This window comes from Neovison vison, chromosome 6, assembly GCF_020171115.1.
Source record: "Neovison vison isolate M4711 chromosome 6, ASM_NN_V1, whole genome shotgun sequence".
Lineage (NCBI taxonomy): Eukaryota > Metazoa > Chordata > Mammalia > Carnivora > Mustelidae > Neogale > Neogale vison.
The window spans coordinates 177,951,303-177,963,469 of NC_058096.1; the positions used below are offsets into that span (position 1 = coordinate 177,951,303).

Consider the following 12,167-nt stretch of genomic DNA (forward strand, 5'->3'; position numbering starts at 1 on the left):
CTGCTACTCTGCAGACAATACTCCGGAAGACTCTTCCTGTGAAAGCCAGAGTACTAGAGATTTCATGATTTGCAATATGTCCTTGATTCCTGGCTCATATATGACTCTCAGCAGTTATTTTATTTCATAAGTTCCCAAACATAGTAGGATAGCATTTATTTTTAAGACACTAACCAGGAGTTCAAGAACAAGTTTTTAAAAACACAATGTTAACAGTGACATGTGGAAAAGGAAGGCACCTGGTGACATTGGGATGTGACATAAACTGGGCTGGGAAACATCTTGGCTTTCTTAAGGCCTGATTCCCAGGGTGAGTGATGTCCTACCTCTCATCGCATCAGTCCTCCTGTGGGGTGACCTCGATTACCTTTTCTTTTTCTTCATTGTGTGTCAGATGGGGAAATGGTTCCTGACTGTGTGTCTGATCATTACAGTGGGGACTTGCAGTCTTCTTGGCAGACAGGAACGTGGTGTAGGTACTATTACAGGTCCCCAGGCTTTGTCTGGTTTAGCATTTGGTGAATATGGATTCCTCCTGCGTCTGCTATGCCCATCACATCCTTGCCCTGCCTCCCTTTGTGGTGCAACTTGCTTTAGGGAATGGGTTAGTTTATGTGTAGATGGTTCTCACATCATGACTGTGATGGAAAATGACAACTATACACTTTTCTTGACAGTTCTTTGGAAATGACACATGTTCTAATACTCTCTTCAAGCGGATCTTTCTTCCGAAAAGGGTGAACTGAGGGTTGGCTGGGGCCCATGCTAAAGAAGTATTAGAGGGAAGATTTTCACTGATTAGAATGTATGTTCTTTGAAAGCTCTAAGAGAATATTGCAACATGCAATAACAAGTGAATAACAGTAATAATGTTAGCTAACACTGTGTCATTCTTACTTTGTGCCAGGTAGTGTTCTAAGCTCTTTATGTTCATTTCTTTATTTAATCCTCACAACAGCCCAGAGAAGTGGATAGAAGTGTTACTGTCCCATTTTACAAGTGAGGAAACAGACCTTGAAAGGTTAACTAAGAAGTCCAAGATCATGCAGCTTATAAAACGTGGTGCTGTTTTTCAGGCTCAGGTAGCCTGGTTCTAGGCTTGGATGTGCTTACTGCTATGCCTCTATGAACTATATATTAGCATTTAAGGAAGACAGTCTCCCCCGCCCCCCCGATTATCATAGTGCAGTGATTATTCTGCATTTGGCAATGTCTGGAGACACTTTTGGCTGCTGCAGTTAGGTGGGGGATGGTGCTACTGGCGTCTAGTGGGAAGAGGTCAGTGATGCTAGTAAACATCCTACAGTACACAAGACAGCCCCTTGCAACAGGGAATTATCTGGCCTAATATGTCAGTAGTTCTTAAGTTGTGAACTCTTACTATAGTAATACATGCTCAATCTTAAGAAGTATATTACTCCCATAGTCTTGACCTCTGTGAGTGCAAGTATATTCTTCCAAGTTTTTTTCTTCTGAGTATACTACCATACATTCATGTGTATGTATTTTACAAAAACAGAATCAAATATGTATTCTATTCTATAGGCTAGCTTCATAAGATATTATATACATTATTTCCACTTTGGAGAGTTTTTTGATAACTGTATGGTGTTCCTTTGGATAGTTGGGTGCCAAGGATGGGTTATTTTGTAAGTTTTAATTAGAAGTAATAGAATATTGTAGATATATCTTTGTTTATGTACTTTAGATCTTAATATCTTGGAGAAAAACTAGGTACTGGCCTTTGGACAAGGACAGTGTTAACCGTGGTACTCCCTCCTATAACCCCCCCCCCTGCCCCCTGTCTGATCTGGAGTCAGTCTGTCCTGTCTCACGGCACACATCACTGAGATCATTGATCATTGCATAGCTCCGTAACTCTAGCCGTGTAAGCTGGTGGTCTGTTTAGGATGGGTTGCTAAGATCATGGGAAAGATTTTAGAAAAGAGGAATCTTGGGAGAAATGAAAGCGGATATCTAAAGTGAAGGAAGTGTGTATGGGTGGTGGGGGGGAACTGAGTCAGAACTCTAGCACTAGTGTGTGTAAGGTGGTCCCTAGACCCAGCAGTTGGAGTTTTGTAGACATTTTTGAAGGAAAATGAAGTGACTAGCTCCATATTTTGTGCAATTAACCACGTTTGATAAATATGTAAAATAAACAATTTAAACACTATCAATAAACTGTCTTAAGTCATGCTCTGTGGATTCCTGGGAGTTAAAGATCTCTTTTAGGAATCAGAGTCAGTGGCTGGCAGATAGTGAGTGCTCAGCAAATATTTGTAGCCAGAGTGAATTGAGGGGAAGAGGAGAGGAAAAGGGAGGCCCTTGGAGCAGCCCCACCAGGGTCTGGTTTACATCAGCCAGCTCCGTGCAAGTTTCCCCCTGAACAAGGGGTGGGAAACCTTGGAGCACATGGGCCATTAAAGCTTGTGTTTGGCTGTCTTCACTACAGCTGTTCCTATGCGGACCCTGTGATTCAGCATTTCCACTCCATAGTGTACAGCCAACAGAAATGCATATGTATACTTGCAAAAAGTCATGAGCTCCTTAGAATGTTCATAGAAGTGAGTATTATCCATCATAGCCTCAAACTGGAACCTACCCAAATGCCCATCAGTGGTAGAAGGGATTAATAAATCAGTTTTAATTGCTACTGATGAAATGTTTCAAAACACAAAAGGCTACATGAAAAACAGACATTCCACTTTCTACCACTTGGATTTAACAAAGGTTAACATTTTGTCATATTTGTCTTTAGTTCTTTTATTATTTTAAGACACAACCTTCTGGTGGCCCATCTCATCAGTGTTGGGGTGGGTTGGGGTTGGGTGAGTGATCTGAAGATACTGAAACACAAGAGTGGGATAACCTGGGCTTTCTATACACATTTTCCCTTGGCATGGATTGAATTACCTGTCACCGGACCCTAAACATTCAGCAGTCTAGTCAGTGAGAAAATCCCTGGATGAAATAGAAATAAGCTGTACCTTTTGCCTCTCCTGGTCTCTGAAAAATAAAACACCTTGCAGTGGTGTCCTTAAGGACACTATACCTCTTTTTGTTGAAATATAAGAGAATTTGGCTTTTCCCATCAAAATGTCATTGGAATACCATGAACGTTTTGGTTGTACTGATGTGAGGAAAAGAACAAGAACAGAGTTTGGTGTTTTCAGTGATTGCTGTAACTAACAGGAACACCATCCCCCCTTCTCTTCTTCTTAACCCAGCTCATCAGGATGCAAAGGATTGACAGTAGCATTATCATGGGGATAACCTTGAGTCTAATGTAGTATACATTACAAGAGTTGTTTGCAAATTTCTGTTCTTTTGTTAGTATTAGCAAGAATGATGATGAAGACTTTTTTATGGCTCTCCTCCAGTCATGAAGCCATAGTTGAAGCTAGTTCTCTTTAGCGAGTGTTGCTAGTGCTAGGTAGTACTTGTCAGCCCTTTTTAAAAAAAAAAAATAATAAAATAAAAAATTATTTATTTATTTATTTATTTTCAGCATGACAGTATTCATTGTTTTTGCACCACACCCAGTGCTCCATGCAATCTGTGCCCTCTATAATACCCACCACTTGGTTCCCCCAACCTCCCACCCCTTCCCCCCGCTGCTTCAAAACCCTCAGATTGTTTTTCAGAGTCCATAGTCTCTCATGGTTCACCTCCCCTTCCAATTTCCCTCAACTCCCTTCTCCTCTCCATCTCCCCATTTCCTCCATGCTATTTGTTATGCTCCACAAATAAGTGAAACCATATGATAATTGACTCTCTCTGCTTGACTTATTTCACTCGACTTGTCAGCCCTTTGTGTATGTTATATTTCTTCCTTGTCATAACCCCTGAGGTGGCTGTTGTTACAATCTCCATCTAAATGTGAGTAAACAGGCCTGGGGAGGTTCAGTTGGTTGCCAGGGGTCACACCGTCAGTGATTTGAATCTTGTTTTCACTGGCTCCAAAGCCAAGTTCTTAATCAGTCACTAAATGAGGGCCACTTGCTCTTGTTACTTGGGTTATTACTAGAACGGTAAAGTAGGAGTTAAGGTCTTGGGAACATTTGGTAGAGCACTTCTCAGTCCTATGGAATTCAGCCTCCTCTGTAGTCTGAGGTAGGCGAGGCAGTGGTCCTGCTCCCATTTCACAGATGAGGACTGTCAGGAACCAGACAAGCGGTGTGCTTGCTCTGGGCCACACAGGTGATGTTGGGTTGGAAACTGAAGGAGGGTCTTTGAAACACACTCCAGCTTTTTCCCCTGTGCTTGAGCTTGGCATATGACCACGTTAGTTAGTAGCCCAGCACTTAGGTTGACTCTGTTTCCCCATCTTTTAAGTAGGAGCCGTACAGCCTGTCTCTCACTTCTTAGAGATTATAGAGGATTAGCCAGCACTGCATGTTTTAAAAATTCTTGGAGGGGGTACCTGATGGCTCAGCTGGTTGAGCGTCTCAACTCCTGATTTCAGCTCAGGTTGTGATACGAGGGTCATGAGATCGAGCCCGTTGTAGGGCTCTGCACTCATGCGGGCATCCGCTGGAGATTCTTTCTCTCCCTTTCCCTCTGCCCCTCCTTCGCTCTAAGATAAATACATAAATCCTTTAAACATATAAAAATTCTTGGAGATACACACCATTTAAATATATATCTATTTAGTCATTGTGGTGCTTTATGATATGGAATAATACTCGTTTATTGAAGATTTACTTCCATATAAATCTTTATTTTTGATACTCTGGTAAAAGTATTTGATAACTGAAATGGAAGTTGAAGATCGTGAGTTTTTTTTCCCCCTGCACATACTGGGTCAGTGTTTTTCTAGAGTCATCATAGCTAACCTCAGCTTTTCTGGGTTGTTTTGAGGTTGCAGCTGCTCCCTGGTGGTTACCTGTTAAAGGCGCCAACTGGAGACACCCAGAAGGGCCCGACTCCACTGTTCTACACAGGTAAGGTTGGCGGCTCTTTCCCCAGGGGACATGTTTAATTGCCAAGTAGATTACTGTGCCATTGAAAAGGAGCCCAGTGGCCATTTTCAACTGTAAAAGGGTGAGAATGACAAACTCTAATTGGTTGGTAGGAAAATAAAATAGGGAATAATATATGTGAAGACTCAAACACTGTGCCTCACTCACAGAAGGTTCTTACTAGGTGGCATCTTCCTTCCTCATTTGGCCAGCCGAAGAGCTGCCTTTGAAGATTGTTTTCCCCCTATGACAGGCCTGTTACAAATCTCTTGACATATTTAATCTTCACAACCTGTCTGTTTGCTCTCTCTCATGAGCGGGTCACTATGAGGAAGAAGACCGTCTGTCTTATAGATAAGTAGTTGTGTCTGGCCAGGTGGTCGCTGTGGAAGCTCCAGCCTTGGGAATAGGATTCTTGTGATCTCCAGGCTTGGACTGACATACTTTGAAGCCACCATCTGACTGAAAAACCACAGAGCTGCAAGTCGGTCAGCAAGTCTCCAGGGTGGCAAGGAAATAATTATCTCAGGCAAAAATAGAGTAGCACTTTAAGCCCCGGAGATGGAGAAAGGTTGGGTCAGGACTCAGCATCTCAACAGCCCAAGAAAACTGTTCTCCTAACCCACTTTTTCTGATGGGAGTTTTGAGCCTCTATTTTTGACAGCGTTTCTGGCTACTGCCCTTGTTGCCAGGGAGCTGAGCGTACGTGAGGTTCAGCTTTAGGGCTGTAGTCCCTTGACAAAGGGCAGAAATCTTGCCAAGCATGAGGCCTGCAGCCTTCACAGTAGAAATAGACTGTGAGACAGACAGTCCTAGGATTCTTGGGTACCTCAGGTTGACCGGGCCTCTTAGCTCCCAAGTGACATTTTCTTTCATGAATTTAATAGAAGAAAAAGCTAAGGCAGTAGGAAAACCCAGAGGGGACTGTATTTTACCCACTGACTGTGTCCATTTTCTTAGAAAAGCACATCTCTCATCATTGCTGAAAACAGTCACTAACACATATTAGGTACTCAGTAAACATTTGTTGAAACAGTAAATGAAAGTCCTGGTGGAATTGCCATAGAGAATTCAAAGATGTTTCAGGAATGGGCTAGGAGTGTGTAGTCCACTGGAAAAAGCATGAATAGCGAGTTAAGGCTATGTAGTGGTATGTGAATGTGCGTTTCGCCTTATTCTCCAACTTCTCCCCTAACCCTCCTTGTCTTTCTATGCCCTTACAAAAATCCTAATTTGGAATCTGCTAGGATGAGGCACATACAGCCAGCTAATCTGCAGCAGAAAGACACGAAGTTTAAAGCCAAGCAACCTTCCTCTCCCAAAGGAAGGGGAGGAAGCAGGACTGGGCAGAGGGAGAAGCCAAGACAACAGTGCAGGCCCAAGAAGTCCCCACTGATCCCTTAGGTGGCTTTGGGGTAAATAGGGCCCTTCGGATGGAGCTGTGGTAGGCATGAAGGACTGGTTAGTCATTGGTGGTTCTCTGCAGCTGTGGAGAGCCCTGAGGGAGCACTCCCAGCAGCTGGAGCAGCACTCCTCCCTTAGAGGGTGATGCAGGTGGTACATCTCCACATCCACCTCCCCAAGTGAGATTCTGTGGGGGTCCAGGCCTGCCCACAAGAGAAGAAGAAATGTGTTGAGTCTAGTTCCAAGAGGGATTAGAACCCATTTGACATTGCAGCCTCAAATGGGTTCTAATCCTTCTTGGAACTAGACCTGTGGTGGAAGGTGACAGATGTGGCACGGATGGGGCTTGAGTTGGGGTCCAGGACCACCTTTGTGTCCCGGATTGAGCTGAGGGGGATTATGGGCACTTCGCTACAGCCGGTTCCCGTTTCCTGTTACTGTTTGTGCCCCTCCTCACTCTGCCTTTGCTGTGTCCCAGGCTTGACCACCCGGTCCTCCACGTCTCCTGGAATGATGCTGTTGCCTACTGCACGTGGGCTGGAAAGCGTCTGCCCACGGAAGCTGAGTGGGAGTACAGCTGTCGAGGAGGCCTGCAGAATAGGTACTTGGAGGGTCTTATCCTTATGACCTGTGTCATGACCTTTTTCTAAATCTGTGGCACCTACTTCAGCTAGAAAGTTGATTTTAAGCAAAAATAACAGCTTTTTCTTCCTAGGCTTTCTTCATCTCTGAGGGCTTACTTAGGAGACACTGATGCTTGGGTCTCCCAGTGTCTGGTGAAGTGTGTTCCCCACAGCCCCAAAGTGTGCTCCCCACATTCAGCCTCCACTCTAACATAGTCCTCCTCAGAGCCTTTCAGCAGGCGGCCTTGCCTTTAGGATTTTCTTACTTTAGACAGCTCCCGAAGCAGTGGTATTTCTCTGCTTCTAGAGCCATGAGACAGAAAATTCATGTTTGGGTCACATCTTCTAGGAAAGGCTCCTTAAAATAGCAGAGGCTTTATAAAAAAGTGTGGTGTGATGCCGGCTGATTGTGCTACCATATAAGTCCAGAACGATGCCCGCTTTCCCAGCCTTCGATAAGTCCTTCTCTCAGCTACGTGATTTATTTCAGGCCTCTTGAGTACTTGGGAAACACAGAGCTTGTTGTGAACTTGATATGAGCTAGTTGTGCGGAAGTTTAAAAAAAATAAAGTCCTGGTTAAAAGCTTTGTTTGTTTATATATTTGAAATGTAAAACACAGTTCACTCAGAACAAGTGAGCAGTGCTCTTTCGTTCTTTGCATTCCTTCTCTTGACTTTAATCCAGAAGCTGTGCCTGTTTGACAGGCTGATGCCTGTGTCTCTTCTGACAGACTTTTCCCCTGGGGCAACAAACTACAGCCAAAAGGCCAGCATTATGCCAACATTTGGCAGGGCGAGTTTCCTGTGACCAACACCGGGGAGGACGGCTTCCGAGGAACTGCCCCTGTGAGTAACGAGACTTGGGAAGGTGGGCGGCAGCTCCTGAGAGCATGGACAGGAGTGGAAGGCATTGCTCACGCCCTGACCCGTCTACTGTGCTTTCCCTGCTTTCATCCACTCGTGCACATGGCAGCTGCTAATAGCTAACCACGTGTTCTTTTTATAACACAGTTTTCTTTCTGATTCCATCATACTTAATAGAAACTTTGGAAAACAGGAAGAGTACAAGAGAGAAATGATAAGGACCTGAAATTGTGCCACCCAGAGATCACCCCTTTAGCATTTTGGTACCTTTTCCTCCTGCTCTTTTCTGTGTTCATGAGGCTAGGAATGGCTAGTCGTTAGTGCTTGCTGTGTAACAGGCCTGGTGCTAAACCATGTGTATGAATTATCTCTTTTAATGTTAATTCAACTTTGTAAGGCAGGTACCATGTAGTTTATACTCATTTTCCAGGTGAGCATTCCCAGGGACAGAGAGGTTAACTAACTTGCCCAGAGTTACACAGGCTAGAAAACAGCATGGTTGAGTTGAACTGGGTCGGTTTTTTTCCAAAGCCCATGCTCTTAACTCCCATATATACCAGTGTATATTTTTCTGGTGTTTACGTAGATATATATATACACATATATATATATGAAATGTATAAATGCATCTATATGTATATACATATATATACATTTATATATGTATACATTCACATAAATGAAATGTGTAAATATATGGTATATATACCATATATATTTATATATGTACTTTTTTTTAGCTACATATTTTTTACATGTTGCTTTTGGGGCATGCTGAATACAGTGTTTAAAATCCTGTTTTCCCTGCTTAATATCAGAAACTTTTTATCATTAACGGTTTTTCACAAAGATATTATCTTTTTAACAGATGAATAACTTTATATTTGATTGAGCCCTAAGTTATTTGCCTCTTCTTAATAAGTCACACATTTAGATTATATCTGTTGGGATGTTTATGGAGGGTTTTTTTTTTTTGCTAAATAATATAAAAAGGAGTATCTTATACATCAATATTAAATTGTATCTCTGAAGGGGTGCCTGGGTGTCTCAGTGGGTTAAAGCCTCTGCCTTCAGCTCAGGTCATGATCCCAGGGTCCTGGAATCGAGGCCCACATCAGGCTCTCTGCTTGGCGGGGAGCCTTCTCCCCCCCCCACCCCCACTGCTTGCCTCTCTGCCTGCTGGTGATCTCTGTCTGTCAAATAAATAAATAAAATCTTAATAAATAAATAAATAAATAAATAAATAAATTGTATCTCTGATGATTTGTTTAAGATGGATTCCCAGCAATGAAATTAATGAGTCGAAGACTAGAAAACTTTCTTCATAAAGGTTTTAGAGATATACTGTTTTGCAGAGTGCATGTGGCGTGTTTCTCTCCAGAAGTGTATGCGAGTTCCTTTCTCATTGCTTTTCTGCTGGTAAAATGGTACACTAATGAAGCAATGTTAAAAACTTTTCGTTTTCCCTTAACAGTGAGAAAAGAAATCTTGTGGTAGGTAAATAGCAACTTACTGGGTTTGTTGTTGCAGAGAATAATTTTCTTTCAATACTCTTTCCAACAGCTGTCACTTTTTTTCATATTTGTATTTTTGTTTCACACAAAAATAATTCTTCCAAAATTTACTTGAAAAATGTAACACAGATACATCGTTTGGAAGATGGCCAAATGACTCTAAAACTTCAACTGAAATAATAAAGTAGTGAGAGAGAAAGACCAAGACATTTTTGAAAAAGATAAAAGATGAGGAGACACTTGACGTAGCAAAAATCTAAAAATATTTTGAGCTATTGTAGTTAAAACATTTTAGTTTCATTTTTTGGCAATTAATGTAAATAATATATTGCATGAGAATAGGTAGTCTTCCACTCGGTATGGGGTGCATGTGTGTGCATATGAAACTCCATATGTATGTGTTAAGCATGTGATAAAGAAACCAACACAAACCAATGGGAAATGAAGCACTACCCAGTGGAGTCAGAAGTCTAACCATTTGGTCTCAAAGTTGGTTCCTCCAGAGTTTCCATCCCAATAGCTGCTACTTTTGCAAGCCCATAGTTGTATTCTGCAAAATGACTTATTCGGGGTCTTGGGGACTAAAGGAGCTGCATGCTTTCTCAGACCTCACATGAGTGAGAAGCCCAGTCAGTGCCCCAGGGGCCACTTTTCATCAGCAGAAATGGCCTTCAGGATGGACAGGGTTATCAGTGACGGTGATCGGTAAGGATGCTCATGAGACCCCCCAGAAAGCTTCCGGTAGATGCAGCAGGACTGTGGCCATTGAAGTGTTCCACATTGGTGTGGACCCTACAGCAGCAGCTCATCTGCAGTGCGCTAAGCCTGAGTGTGGATGGCACACTGCCGGCCTTCTTTGGCAGTGAGCACACAAGAGAGGCTGGTGCAGGGGCACCTGGGTGGCTCAGTGGATTAAGCCTCTGCCTTCGGCTCAGGTCATGATCCCAGGGACCTGGGATCGAGCCCCGCATTGGGCTCTCTGCTCTGCAGGGAGCCTGCTTCCTCCTCTCTCTCTGCCTGCCTCTCTGCCTACTTATGATCTGTCTCTGCCAAAGAAATAAATAAAATCTTAAAAAAAAAAAAAAAAAAGAGAGAGAGAGGCTGGTGCGACAGGGGCCTCAGCAGCCTGGATTCCCTTCCTGGATGCTAGGCTGTCAGAAGGAGGGCCACTACCACAAGCCTTGAATCCTAAGGCACAGGCTTTGATGGGCCAAATTATACAAGCGCCTGTCAGTTTTAATAAAGGGCCATGAGAAGGGTGCATTGGACAGTTATGGATAGTTTACAGTGCTTACTGCTCTAGAATTTCATATCCTATTTAAGCACTTGAGCCTCCAAGGAAAATAATCATTTATCCTTAAGTCAGGGCCCCTTTTCAGAAAGCACAAAATTCCTGTGAAATAAGGACACTTTACAGATGTTTAGTGATGGAACATTTAACTGGGAGTGCAGCAAATGTCTATATATTGGGATATATTCAGCAGAACTCACCTGAAGAAGCTGCCATGGAAGTTCCCAAAACAAAATTAGAACAGTTACCAGGGACCCTTCAAGAAGTAATTGGAGAAACATGACCTGGGGAGAAAGAAACAGCAGCCCACAGAGAGGCGACTTCCACCTGTGCTTGGAACGAGACATAACAAGATCCGTATCTTCAAAATGGGACTCAACAAAATGGGACTAAAATTCCAAGTGAATTATCTCAACGTCCACCTTGGCTGCTCTTGTGTCCACGAGCTCTGGTCTGTTGAGGGAAGGAGTTTATTTTCAGTGATGAGATGGGCTGTGGTGAAACGGCCCCCTCGCCTGTATTTGATGGGTGTCATTACTTCTGGTCTGAACTGAATACAACACTGTTCTGACCACCGTGAATATGTAGAATTGGATTTTGATTTCACTAGGCTGCTGTTACACAACCATTAGTGTGTTTCGGTTATAATGCATATCAGTTCATTCACTTGAAAATAAGTGGGTTTGAAGTATTTCTCATACACATTTGTTTTCTTTTGAGGTTCCTGGAAGCTTTGATTAGTGCAGTTAATTTAACAATGAGCAGTTATAAGGGTTTTTTTCCTCCCTAATAGCATACTCACAGATGGTGATTTTGGGGTATTGCCTCACTTAAACTTCAGATTATTTAAAGGGGGAAGAAGACCCCAGACCTTCGGGCAGATATTATTATTTCCTTACCTTCATGGTGTAACAGCACCAGCGGGGTCAGTCAAGTTCCTTGTTCAGTAGCTGCCAAGTGTGGGCATGTAGAAAGGATCTCAGCCAGATGGACTGGAGAGCCCCTCCACCCATGTGTTCTCTGAGCCTGAGAAACGATTCCTTCCTCCAGAATGTTTGTTTCCTTTTTCAGTTGCTCTTGTGCCCCTGACTCCTTTGCTTCTCTCCCCCGAAACAAATGAATCTCTTCCTTTTCTTTCTGTTCCTTCCAGCTCTTGTCCCACCTTGCTCTCTCTCATCATCTCCAGATTCTTGAAAGAACAGCTCATGCCGGTGGTCTCTCTGCCTTTACGGTCTCTCTGAATTTGGAACTCTGACCTTGGTTCTAAAAAGACACCTCTCCACCTTTGTAGAGGGAGTACAACCAGAAATCTCTGCAGCTAGAAATCCTGTCCCTCTTGGGAATTTCTGAGGCTTCCCCCTCCAACTTCCCTACTCAGCACAGAGTCTTACAGAATTGGATTTTTTGTTTTGGGCATATTCTTTTTTCTCTCTCAGCTCTTTGATGTCTTACATCATTGAACCCATCCTGCCTTCAGTTGACATGCATGGACTTACTGAATAAAGCAGTG

The 12,167-nt window shown here is 43.1% G+C and overlaps 1 protein-coding gene across 1 annotated transcript in view; it reads left to right on the forward strand.

Moving 5' to 3' along the window:
- SUMF1 (sulfatase modifying factor 1) overlaps positions 1-12,167 on the forward strand; it is a 106,795-nt gene that overhangs the window by 42,132 nt on the left and 52,496 nt on the right. Inside the window, exons 4-6 of the mRNA XM_044253120.1 lie at positions 4,861-4,943; positions 6,844-6,966; positions 7,720-7,834. Of these exons, the coding sequence (XP_044109055.1) occupies positions 4,861-4,943; positions 6,844-6,966; positions 7,720-7,834 (321 nt within the window). The remainder of the gene's footprint in view (positions 1-4,860; positions 4,944-6,843; positions 6,967-7,719; positions 7,835-12,167) is intronic.